The 13,966-nt window shown below is 37.3% G+C and overlaps 1 protein-coding gene across 2 annotated transcripts in view; it reads left to right on the forward strand.

The window, feature by feature from the left end:
* USP25 (ubiquitin specific peptidase 25) overlaps nucleotides 1-13,966 on the forward strand; it is a 140,945-nt gene that overhangs the window by 8,662 nt on the left and 118,317 nt on the right. For both annotated transcript variants that reach the window (XM_007454290.1, XM_007454289.1), the window contains exon 2: nucleotides 11,630-11,707. In XM_007454290.1, coding sequence (XP_007454352.1) covers nucleotides 11,630-11,707 — 78 coding nt within the window. The remainder of the gene's footprint in view (nucleotides 1-11,629; nucleotides 11,708-13,966) is intronic.

Here is a 13,966-nt window from a genome sequence, read left to right on the forward strand (position 1 = left end):
GCTCGTGGGCTCTAGAGCACAGGCTCAGTAGTTGTAGTGCACGGGCTTAGTTGCTCTGCGGCATGTGGGACCTTCCTGGACCAGGGCTTGAACCCATGTCCCATGCATTGGCAGGCAGAGTCTTAACCACTGCACCACCAAGGAAGTCCCAGCCTGCCTTTTGTCTGTGGAAAAACTTACCGATGACTTCATTTTAATCCTCCTCCCTTATTTTCCCCATGATTTCTCCATCCAGTTTTAGTAATGTTTTATGGTATCTCTGTTAACTGCCTCACATCCTTCTTTATTTCTCTTTTTAAAGGACAGTTCGTTACTTTGTTACCTGATGTACTTCTAAAGTATTTCTCTTGGACAAATACATAGGAGTGGAATTGTTGTAAGATATGGCTAAATGGTTATTCAGAATGGTTGTACCATTGTACATTCCCATCAGCAATGTATGAGAGTTCCAGTTGGTCTGTATCTTTGTTAACACTTGGTATTGTCGATTTTTATATTTTAGCCATTTAAATGAGTATGTAGTGGTACCTCATTGTGGTGTCAATATGTATTTCCCTAATGACTAATGGTTTTGGACATTTTTTCATGTGCTTATTGGCTATTTTTGGATGACTTTTAAGTATTGTTTCTCATATATTATTCAGTTTTACATTCTCACAGGATCAGCAATAACAAAAGCTACTTATTTTTCCAAGTCTGAAAATGGCAAAAAAGTTAAAGATGTTCCTAGAGGTAAAACACTAAGGAGCATGTAGTGATATGCTTACAAAACAAAATGAAATTGCACAATTTTTCCTTCATTTTATATTTTTTAAAGTAATACCTCATAAAGAATGCTCACTACTGAGGAATGAAAAGACTTTTCTTCTTCATGCCTCAGACTAACATTAATCACTTTAATAATTAATAGCACACACAAGAATAATCTTTATGATGTGTATTTTTCCCCACAGGGTACAAAAGTACTTTCACATTGTAGTTAGCTTGGAAGTTTGGAAAGAACTTGGGGGACCAATGATGGGGTGGGAAGAACTGTGGACAGGTAAACAATTGAGCAGAGAAAGACTTTTCTTACGGTTTTTGGTCCATGTGAGAATAAGACAGAAGAATAGCTTGTTTTGAACTAGAAACTTATTATTTGTTGGGTTTTTGTTGGTGGTGTTCAGCCTGGAAGTGGCTCTGTTGGGGTGAGTGGCACCAACTTTGAGGACAGGATTGGCTGCAGAGCTGAGAGCTAGGTCCTTAGTGAAGAGGAAAGATGTGGGGGAGGAGTGTAGAGAGAGGGATCAGGAATGAAGAACCATTAGTGGCCGGGATCTGATGCTGTGCTTGCACTAATGTGAGAACCAACCATACACCTGCATATACAAAAGTTTATGCATCATAATTTGAGCCAGAATACATGCCAGCTTGGGCTGGAGGTGTGGGGCTTGCTGTATCCTCCACTGAGGCCTCTGAGCTGGTCTTGGTGTGTCAGAAAGAGGGCCCCTAATGTCTTCCCATGAGACCTTAGAGAAAGGCTTTGGGTCAGGACAGGGCCAAGGAAGTGGGTTGAAAGGAAATTAGCAGCAGTCCACTGCCTCAGGTCTAAAATTTCCAGCATTTGGAGGGAAGAAGGAGCTCTCTGCACAGGCCTCCTGGGGTCATGGACACTCTTTGTGCCTGTTCTAGTTGTACCATACATATTCTCAGAACTGACTTCCGGGCTTCCACAGTGGGGCCGGGACTTCAAGTTGGTAATAAGCCTGCAGAACTAATAGAACTGATGATATTTCCATTTTTGCTTTTGGCATCAGAGGGAGGGCACCCAGTGTATCTGAGCATGTGAAGCTTTGGTGGGATAGAGAAGGAAGCATATGAGCATATGTGGTGGTTATTTATACTTATGGTTACACAAGAACTTAACCATTCTGGTGTTGATAACCTAATTGGTTATCTTTTTATATGTTTATGGACCATTGAGGTTTTTTTTCCCTGCGAAATTCACATTTGTTTCTGTTTTTTTTTCTTGGGGGGGAGATTGTTTTACCTTTTTTGATTTGAAGGAGTTCTTTATAGTTTATATACTACTTTTTTTTTCCAACTTACATATTCTGCAAATACCTTTTTCCATTTATCAGTATGTCTTTTTACTCCCTTTATGTTCTTTCATGAATCAGAGTCCATTTTGATTCAGTCTTATATGTAATTAGTTTCCTTTATTTTGATCTTTCATACCTGTTTCATAAAGATACTCTCTTTTATTGCCGTGTAATCTTTTTCTTGTTTTGCTTTTGGTATTTAAGTCTTATTCCAATTGGATTTGAATTTTGCATGTCTAAGTAGGTGTCCGAGTTGATTTTTCTCATCTGGAGAACCAGCAGCTTTATTGAAAAGTTTCTCCTTCCCATTAATACTCCACTTGATGGCAGTATTTTTTTATCCTTTAGTTAGGACTGTTTTAAAGGAAGACAGGAAAGGAGGTTTCTGGAACTCTTTCTTGAACTAAAGTATTTTTATTATAGTTTTACTGAAGCTTGCATAAATATAAAATAGATATACGTTTATTATGTTCTATTGTGTAGCTTTTATGCACTGAAACCAAAAACCAACTGTTAACTCAGTTGTAACCAAAATTAAAAAACCAGAATAACAAGGTTAGCTTAATTTGACAGATGGTAGTGTTTTACAGAAGCTAACTTGGCAGTTGCAGCTTCAGCCAAGGAAAGTAATGTATGTATATCAGGATATTCTTGTAAAATATCTTTATTAAACATTCGGAATAGATTTTATTGCTGCTGTCATCCACATTCCATATGTGACCCTGGTACTTATTTGATAGCCTTTGTCTTAAGAGTAGTGTTTTCAGCCTTATTGTTGTCAAATCTTCAGAGATGTGCCACCAAGTATGATCATAGTTTAAAACTTTTTTTTTTTGCTATAGCTTAGTAAATGTATTGTAATTATTCTATTATCTCTTAAGCAGAATGTTGAACTGAACAGGTTTTGTGATTCAGTGTAGAGTGGAATACACTTGCTGTGAATAAGAGGTAACAATTATAGCTTACTTTTAAGTTAGTGCCATATAAATATTATGTATTGGAACTTGTCAATATTTTGCCTGTGAGCATGTCTTAGTGCCTGGATAATCAAGAGGGTGAGATACTACTGTCCAGTGTGATAACTCCTTTTGCAGATACCATGCAACAGTATTGTTGTACTGGAATAATAATTGTGTTGTAATTATTACCATTTCCTTTAGGAGTTGTTGAATTTTGTTGTGGTGAAAGTTTTAAACCTTTTCAAGTATGCTGCCAAAAATATTTAATATTTGAGCAAGTACTACAAACACAGAGAAGTTGAGAATTGATGGGTAAGAAGACAGTAGCAAGTAGGCCTAGCTATGGGCAAGATTTTTGTAAGCTTGTCAGCTTTTGCTGTGTACTTTCAGTACATATATTTAAACTATTTACATTTGGGCAATACAGCATGGTAAAATTTGGCTGTTAATACCATATACTATGTGTCTACTTAACTGTAGGAGTTTTTGAAGGTTTAGTCTTTGATTTTCTGCTTTCTTCTTTGCAAGCTTTGAGAGATTATGTAGTTTCTCAGTCATATATGTTCATTACTCCAAGTTTGTATTTTCAAAATAAAATTTTCACCCTCACACAAACTCTTGTTTCAGGTTTTCAATTCCTGTTGTACACTTCTGCTTAGATACCCAGTCGACTCTCATTATCATGTCCATCCATTCATTTATTCTTTGTCTTAAGCAGATAGAGAAATAAGTAATACACTATAAAAAAACTTATAGTTTGGTGGGTGGGAGCCAGAAATGCATACATTATATTAGAAGTTAAGTGAAGTATATACAGGATATATTGGTAGGACCAAGGAGAGGATCTAAGAACAGGGAAGGCCTCATAGAGGAGGTAATGTTGAAGATGTATGGGGAGATTGAAGGTAGCATTCTAAACGAAGAGAAGTCTATGAGCAAGGACAAAGAAACCAAACAATTTGGTGCCTTCTGTTATCTACAAGTAGCTGTACAGGCTAGGTGTGGTAAAATAAAAAGTAAATATTTACTCTTTTCTCCTGGTTTCTGCCACAGAAATTTACTGTCTTTTGTATGCTAATGAGATAACTCCTGGTTGGGGGACTAGATAGTTTCAGAATGGGGGCTGTGCCTCAAAAAAACCAACCACTATGATTAATTAGCGAGTTAGAACTTTCAGCCTACTCCCCAGTTCAAGGAGGGGAGAGGGACTAGAGATTGAGCTCAGTCACCAATGGCCAATGATTTAATTGATCATGCCCACATAATGAAATCTCTGGTGCCTTATACACTTTTAATAAGTGCTCAGTAAGCGGTGGTTCTTGGATAGCACTTACCATATATGGTTAATTTTCTTCTTCCTATTGTTTTTGAGACTTATTCTCTTAAAAGTACAGAATTGCATCATTAACGTAGTATTAGAATACAAAAATTGCTTTTAAGGAAGTTGTATGAGTAAGAGTCCAGTTAGGACACAGAAACTACACAGTAATTTGAACTAGTAATAGATGATTGGCTACTAAAGTGCAAAGAGAACTCTAAAGAATAAAGGAAGGAATACATTTGGGAGAGGTCTTACTAAGCCCCAAGACTGAGATTCAGTTCTTACTGGAGAGGTTGTGATTGAAGCCCACTGGAGGGAAGACAAGTTTGCTGAGGTGCTGGAGGCTGAAGGCTTCTGCAAATGGCTCTTTTATGGGTCCGGGCAAGAAAGCTTTATTAAACCTAACATTATATCTAGAAGAATGGAGTTCCTAATAGTAGGTTGTATTATGAATGTAATTAGTGTGACCAAATACTGTATTTGCTTTAAGGAATTGTTTGTGACACATACAGCTGCTAGGAATTATGTAGTATTCTAGTCTGAAAGTTCGACGTAAAGCATACTTATTTTATTAGTATAAGGGATTTTATTTTTGGACTGGAAGTTAATTATGAAAATTTAAGTACAGAAACCAAGAGACACATAAAGATTTAATTGGACACAAAGATTTTATATATCTTAGAGAGGTATATTAGGAATCAGCCAGATCATTAGCATCAAAAACAAGTTAAATATATACTTTATTTAAACTGAAAACTTTGCAGTTCAAGGATATGATTTGATTCACAGAAGTTTTGTTTACCCACATATTCCATAATATAGGCATTCTAATTTAAAAACACAGTTCCAAAAGATTTTGCAAGTTGGGTTTTTGGAACTCTAAATGCATATTGCCATAGAAACCATGTTTCATGGTATTAGGTTATTATTTGGCCAAGATATGTATTTAACTTTGTGTGAACCTAGCCTATAGCGCTGTGTAACAGTATATTTGGGGAAAATTGTGTTTAGAGTTTCTACTTCTGATGCATGTCTTATATTTGCCAGTTAATAGGGATGGAAGCTTCTATTAGGGGCATGGACATCATGCAGATGTTAGATTGGTTGAAGGGCTGGAGTGGAAGGTAAGGGTATGAACTCTTAGGTGAGGAAGGATGGAAACAAACATTTATTGAGGGCGAACAAAGTATCTCATTTCTTCACTTCTTATTTTTTTTGGGGGGATTACATAATGCTTAAGATTGTAGCCCTGGATTCAATAAAAAGGTGGGAAAAGACTTTAAATTCAGAATTTCTAGCATTTCTAAGGCTAAATGTAAATAGTGAAGAATAGATTTATTTAGATTTATACATCCATAGAGGTATGTGATTATTTGAATAAATAAAAAATAAAGTGCTGTTAACCCAGAAAGACTGAGATAAACCTTAACTCTCTGGCAGTAGAAAATACAGGATACCCCAACTATTCTTGAGATTAATATGTAAATTATTTGCAGTTGGGAATTTGAACAATATTGTACTGTACACTCCCCTTCAGGCAGGATTGACAGGACCAGAACTAGGTTATAAAGTGTTCTGTGAACTTCTAGGTGCAATGTAGGAAAGTGTAGAAAATTTGCTAAGTGGCGTGATTTACGCATGCTTCTTGTTCCCATCTCCAATAATTAGTTTGTACCTCCTTCCTGTGGATGAGTTCAAGCCCTGTGATCTTACTCCAGTTCACCTCTGCAAACTCTGCTCTATTCATTTATTCAGTCAATATTTATTGAGTTCCTACTGTGTGCCAGACACTGTACTAGTTAGTTATCAGGAACACAGTGATGAGCGAAATAGACAGTCCTGTGCTCTCTTCGATTTAGAGTCTGGTGATTAACATAGTATGTTATTACAATCTGTGGTAAGTGTCAGGGGAACCTCTAACCTTAACAGAAAGGTTAGACCTTTGAATTAGGAAGTTGAATAGTATTTTGTAGACCCTAATGAAAGAGGGAAGAGGAAGAAGGGGAAAGTAGTGCAGGGTGAAGCTAGAGATAGCTGGGGTATGCAAAGGGCCCTTTAAGTCATGAGAAGGGTTGTACTGTAGGAAAATTCCTCAGAGAGGTCATAGATTATTACATATGAAGGGAAATGAAAGGTCATCATGTTGTCCTCCTTAAAATTACGAATAAAAATAAAAAAGACTAATGAAATGAAGTTTTTTTTTTTCTTCTTATATATCTGGTTAGAGGCAGGTTTGGGTCTTACAAAGATGTACTTGAAATTACCTGTCAGTGAAGTTTGGGAACTTTTTGTTATGGTAAGAGATAACATGAAGTAAGGCAGTTCAGTGTTAATTAGGTATATGCAGAAGGTATTTGTAAAAATCTATATATGTATGGTTATGTACCTTAAAGGCAGTAGTATAGTTAATCCTTTCATTGATAGGTAACTTTGAAATGTTTACCATTTGTTGCCTAGCAATGCTGATTCTGAAGTTTAGGGCATGTGATTCTGAAGTTTATGAATACTTTGGGATTTTCTATCAAATTGGGTTTTTTCTTCTTTTCTTAGAGATTTTGAGGTTTTTTTAGAGGTTATTCTAAGAGTTACCGTTTTTGCCCCTGAAGATGGAAACCTTTGTCTGTCTTTCTTTTGCACTAAACCAAGTTTTATTTATATTTAGAAATTCAGTCAAAGGAACCAAGGACTGACTTAAGAGTCACTCACACTTTAACACAGAAAGCTTTCCTGCCTTGTGGTCATCATTACTCCAGTTTTCTTGTACCATTATCTAAGTATTTTATGTCAGCATAGTAATGGATTTTTGGGCTGAGTTTTCAATTTTCACTGAATCTTTAATCTGCAAAATCAGATACCATAGAGAAAATGTGGAAGAGACATGGGCTGTGGAAGTTGAAAAATTAGTCAAGTCATTTCTGTCTCTGTACTTATTAGTCTCTTAAATATTCTATTAGTTATAAAATGAGAGTAACTTTCTAGAGGGTTTATGTGTGTGCAGGTGCACATGTATTAAATGAGATTAAACACCGGAAGCATCTAAAACAGTCTGGCATACAGCAGGAACATAATAAATGCTTGTCTTCTATTTTGGCTTAAGCCAGTGATCATTTTTTGCATTTTCAAGAAGTTACACCAGTGTTAAATATGCTGTAGTCTTAAACAGATTAAAAACAGACCCAGCATTACGTAGGATGAACGGCGGGGGGTGGGGTGGGGAGACGGAATTTCTGTGAAACACTCTGATCCTTACTTTGTATTGAAATTACTGATGCCTTCTTCTCCCTGAAGTGCATAGTACTGGATTTTGCACGTAGTAGGTACTTAAGGATGTCATCACTCAGTAAAGATTACATCGAGGAAGGAATCTGAAGGCCTGTAGATAGTCTTGGTTTGTTTGCTTATTGATTTTTGTGGTGTTTGCAAGCCATTGAATCTCTTTGAACATTGTGTCTTGCTCTTCTTGGTCCAGCAGTGTGAACAGGTTGCAACCACCTCCTTATACTGTAGTAGATAAGAAATCCATACAAGGAAGACCTCAGAGCTCAGAAAAGGAATTCTAGAAATGATAGTGGGTTAGATCCACCTTGGATCCAAAATCGCTAGTCAAGGAGGAGAGAACCACATGCAGGACGTTTTTAGTTGAGGATCAGGGTGTATCAGACCAGAAGTTTGGTAAATAAGAAGGTGCAGACCTTGAAAGAAGACCAGGGTCTTAATCACAACAGAAATAATAGCAACAAAAACATATAATTGTAGGAAATGAAGGTGCAAATTTTCAAAGACAGGAAAAGCACAGCTGGAAGATGCCAATAACAAAGGGGAAAATTTGACAAATGAGGTGGCTTCTCTACCATAAACTTAGAATTTTTCTCATAGCTCACCTCTTTCGATCTCAGTCCTGTTTCTTGCTAACTTAGTTAAGAAAATAAATTTACTTTTTCTCGTTCCCACTCTGCCTTCTTCCCCACCCTCATCCTTTTCTCTTTGTTTCATTTTTCAGTCAAAATTCATGAGATGATGAACCATGCACCTGAATTATTTTATTAGGATATTTAGCTGACATTATTGTGAAAGATGAACAAAATACTAAGTGAGAACAAAGTCTTAGGACTTCCCTGGCGACGCAGTGGTTTAGAATCTGCCTGCCAATGCAGGGGACACGGGTTCGAGCCCTGGTCCGGGAAGATCCCACATGCCACAGAGCAACTAAGCCCGTGTGCCACAACTACTGAGCCTGTGCTCTAGAGCCCATGAGCCTCAACTGCTGAGCCCTTGTGCTACGACTACTGAAGCCCATGTGCCTACAGCCTGTGCTCCACAACAAGAGAAGCCACCGCAATGAGGAGCCCACACAACACAATGAAGAGTAGCCCCCGCTCGCTGCAACTAGAGAAAGCCTGCGCACAGCAGCGAGGACCCAACACAGCCAAAGATAGATAGATAGATAGATAGATAGATAGATAGATTAATTAATTAATTTAAAAAGTTTTAGACGTTGCTTCTCTTCATAAAATACTCAGTATTCTTATAATGCTCTCTAGCAGTGAACTATCAGTGTAACAGACCACACCAAAAGTTAGTGGCATACCAAAATATTGTCATTGTGTTCAGATTGGTTGGTTGGGGTGGCTCTTCTCACATGCCCCATTTTTCTGGGGCAACAAGTGGGCTACCCAGCTTATGTTCTTCTTGAGGAAGTTGCAGAAGTTCAATAGGGCAAGCCCAACCATGCAAGCACATTTCATGTCTGCTTGTGTACTGTTTGCTAATATGCCATTGATGAAAGCTTGTCACGTGGCCAAGCCTATCATCAATACAACAAGGAAATATATCGTGTTTCTAGTGAGAGGAGGTGAGAAGTGGCAAAGGGTGTGAGTACAGAGATGGGAGAAGAATTGGGAGTCTAATGCAATGCAGCAGGCTCTGTAAACTTTTCTGGGTTTTACATTCTTTTTTACATCTTACCTTGTACTTATTAACATACACACAAAATTTTGTATTTTACCACTTTAGCTTAATATGATTTTGTAAAGATTAACTGCTATATAGATTATATATTTGCTATTTAAAAACATACAGTTGTTTGCTTAAATCAAACTGTATGAACTTCTAGGTTCATTTATATCAAAATCATTTGAGATGCTTCCTAAAATTACAGATCCCCTAACAGATCCCCTAGCAGATCCAGATGGCCCTGGAATCACAATTTCTGGGTGTGGCGCCTAGGAATCTTCTTTATTGACAAATTTATCAAGGCATTCTTTTGCACATTACAGTTTAGAACCTCTTCCTTAGTGGAAGGACATTTGCACTGTTTCCATTTTTCCAGCATTATAAATAATAGCGAGCATCATTTGTACACATGACTGATTTCTTTGGGGTATTCAATAGTCTTTTCCTGATACACGATTGAATAATTGCAGTTGAGGAAAATTATATTCTGTGTAAAGAATGGAGTTTGGAGGGCTGGTAGGGGTGATTACAAACAAGCTTGTAAAATCTTTGAAATATTTTACGTTCACTAAAATAAGACATTGCAATTAGATAAGGAGAATTTCTATAAAATTTGTATATATCTTTAATTTGTAATGTTGCGTATTGTGTAAGTTAGTCGTGGTTCTGTTGCTAGCTGTTAGTAATTTTTAAAATGAAAGTGGAAAAGTTTACAGGTCTAAAGAGAATTTTATTTTTCTCATGTTTCAGCACTGTGAATTTGGCAGTTCAGTTCTTTTATTCAACTATTTTGATTCTTTTTGGCATTTTGGCATTTGATTCTTTTGGCATTTATATGACCTTTGTTTATATACTTTATTATGTAATTTATTTTTAGTTTCAGTTATCTCAGCTTTTAATAAGATGTTTATGGAAATTAAAATTCATTGATGGCATGGCAGATACTGCCAATGCCTGTTCAGTACATTCTTTTCTTTTTCCTTAGCAACAGATTTGCAGAAAAGCTTTTTGTCTAGCTGAAAAATACATTTCCCAACCTCCTTTGCAAGTATGAGTGGGCACATGACGTAACTTTGTTCTGCTCAGTGAGGCCTTAAAGTGGAAATCACTAGATAGGGCTTATTAAAGAACGCAGAGTTATTTAGCAGACACCCTTTGTCCTTTGCCCTTTATCCTACCTAGAACTTGGACAGGATGCTAGAGGAGGAAACACTGAGTGACATTTAGTGAATGTCACATACAAATGTTTAGTGGGAAGACAAGATTTCAGCAGATCCTTTTATTCAAGTGGTGACTTGTTTTCCATGTCATATCCATTGAGCTTTCTTTATTTCATGGTGCCATCTTACAGTTTTGGGGAACTTGTTTTAAGAAATGCAGAGATGAGGCTTCCCTGGTGGTGCAGTGGTTGAGAGTCCGCCTGCCGATGCAGGGGACACGGTTCGTGCCCCAGTCCGGAGATCCCACATGACGCGGAGCAGCTAGGTGCGTGAGCCATGGCCGCTGAGCCTGTGTGTCCGGAGCCTGTGCTCCGCAACGGGAGAGGCCACAACAGTGAGAGGCCCGCGTACCGCAAAAAAAAAAAAAAAGAAAAAGAAATGCAGAGATGTAGGGAGGAGCATCATTCTTAATTAGGGAAGTTTAGGGAAGGGTTTTGGTAGTAGAATCTTATCCTACCTCTTTTTCTCTCCAGTAGAGTATAGTCGATTATATAGATCAATAGAGTATAAACAGATTTAAAGCAAATGGGGGCAAGTGATCAATTTTACTTCGGATCTTTTATGACAGATTGGAAAATGAGATGATCCTTTTTTTCCTTGAATAGGGTAGAATCCCCATGGTGTAATATATCCACCTAGTGTTTGGCCTGCCAAAGGCATGTTTTTTCCAAACATCCTAGGTGCCTCAATGCTGGTTGACTTAAGGTAGAGGGAGCGATTAATAGGGCTGCCTGGATTTCATTCTGTGGTCTCATCCCCTAGTTAAAGTAGCCCAATGAATACCTGTTTTCCTTAGTTCTTCTTAAGTTTAGCCATCAGGCAGATCACTCCTTTTCTTGTTGGGAGGCATAAATTAGGCAGTGAAGAATGGGCTTTTAGAAACATGAGAATGGAATAAGGGCTACCACAGTATGGTTCATTCTTCCTAAAAGAATGAAATTTATTCAGTCTTTGTCAAGTTCTATTGTTTTTTTGTTTTTCACTCTAGTTTATTTTGTGTTTTCTGTTTTTTTTCCCAAAGGTCATTTATTTTCTTGTCCTTGTATATTTTCAGATTTCATAGATTTAACACTTTTGGTTTTTCCCTTCCTCTAGCACCAGCAGACGTTTTTGAACCAGCTGAGAGAAATTACTGGGATTAATGATGCCCAGATACTACAGCAAGCCTTGAAGGTATGGCCTCTGTTTTGCGACATACAGTTTCTAGTACACCCTCGTCTCCACTGCCTACCATATTTGAAACTTGAGTTTTTAAATTATACCATGGGTAGTAGTAGAGATATAGGAAAGAACTTTTATAAAGTAAGAACCTTACTTAACATAACATACTGCAACTTCAAGCATGTTAGCTTTTAGCAGCCTAATGTTCCAAGATACCTTGGAGTGAAAGAAGACCTCTCCATGTGAAACACTTTTCATGCAAAAAGGTGGGAAGTGAATCCAAGTGCTAATGGCTGGTTTTACTCAAGAGACATGATTTTAGAGTTTAATTGGGGGTGGGGGGTAGGGTGGGGTAGAGGAGGAGGAGGAAGAGGAGGTGGGAGAAAACTAATAGAGTATCAGAAGTTAACATATTTTTCTTCCAAGAAGGAGAAATATAAATTGGCTAACATTCAATTAATTGCACCTTAAGAACATTCAACATCAAACTGTTCTATTATGCACCAAATGAAGGGCCTGATTTTTGTTATATTTTACAAAGTATGCTCATTTCCACACAGTGGCATCCAGATGAGTCAAATCACATGGATATGCACATTGACAGAGAGCAAGTGAATGAAAGATGTTCAAGAACTAGAACTGCATTTTAAGTTTATTTATAGATTGCTGCCAAAGGCTAACAGCAGTACAGCATTTTTGCTACTATAGGCATACACATAGCTTCAGTCCTTTGCAAGTTGCTCTGAGAGACAACATTAATTATATCATTTTTGATTTTGTGCCAAAAGTTCATTTGTTTCTAGAAATAATTTATCTTTTGGATGATTGTAATCATAACTGTAGTGATAATAACTAGCACTTATTAAGCACTTACAGTGCTATTCTAAGTACTTTATGTGGCTAACTCATCCTCCTAATAACTATGACGTAGGTATTATTTTTATCCCCTTTATAAAAGATAAGGAAACAGAGAAGTTAAAGTGACTTGCTGAAGATCACATAGTATGTGGAGGAGCTTGGAATAGAAACCAAGCAGCCTGATCCCAGTGCCACACATAATTTCTCCTTTCACTGGAAGCTTTTTTTTTTTTTTTTTTTTTTTTTTTTTGCGGTATGCGGGCCTCTCACTGTTGTGACCTCTCCTGTTGCGGCGGACATGCAGGCTCAATGGCCATGGCTCATGGGCCCAGCCGCTCCGCGGCATGTGGGATCTTCCTGGACCGGGGCACAAACCCGTGTCCCCTGCATCGGCAGGTGGACTCTCAACCACTGTGCCACCAGGGAAGCCCTTACTGGAAGGTTTGCTTCAGCTGTTTTCCCCAATCAGGAAAACGATGAAACAGTACTGTTAGGAGCATTTTAATGCATGGTTATGAAGCCACTGTAAGTATTTGGAGAGGAAGCAAAAGTGTTGTGCCTCAATTTTTATGATTATGACATTTAGATGATTGCCAGTCCTTTCTTTATTCTGCTAAATATGAATAAATCATTCCATGTCTATTTTCAGAAATTGCCTTTCCCGTTCTGTTATCACTGAGTGTGGGGCTACACCCATTACTTTGTCAGGGCAAATTTGGGGAATTCACTTATTTATTTATTTTTTTTAACTTGGGAAACATGTAGTATATGCTAAATTAAGTAAACGTAAATAATTAAATTATTGTCCACATTTCCTTTGAGGTAGGTTGTGTGACCATGGTTTTTTTTTTGTTTTGTTTTTTTTTAAACTTTTGTTTCAGTTATCAGTATCTGGGGAGGAAAACAGTGTACTTAAACCTTAATTGTTGCTCAGTATAAATTTGTAAGATGTTTAATAATGAGTTGACTCTCTCAATAATATACTGACAAGGAGTCTACTTTTGGGAGCCACAATGTCATTGATCGATTTTAGCACTTTTACTGTATTTTATTTTGAGAATTTATTTATACCTCCAAAGTGAGTGTAGATCCCTGCTGCATTCAGTTTATTATTATTGTATGAGAGAGTATATGGAAAGCCCTTAGCACATTTCTTGGCACATAGTCAGTGTTCAATAAATATTAGCCATTGTTATTACAATTATTTTACGACTAGTTTACTTATCTAACTATAGACTATGCTAAACCCATATTTTGGATGATTCATTTAAGAATCTTATAACGGTTGTGACAGATAAAGTTTAAAACAGTGGTGCTTTTCAGACTGCACTCTTACTTTTTTCTCTTCTCAAAGGCTGCTAGAATTGGAGTTAGGATGGGTTGGAGACTTCATTCTTCCAGTTGCTCAGGCCT

Source organism: Lipotes vexillifer, unplaced genomic scaffold (assembly GCF_000442215.2).
Source record: "Lipotes vexillifer unplaced genomic scaffold, Lipotes_vexillifer_v1.1 scaffold729, whole genome shotgun sequence".
Lineage (NCBI taxonomy): Eukaryota > Metazoa > Chordata > Mammalia > Artiodactyla > Lipotidae > Lipotes > Lipotes vexillifer.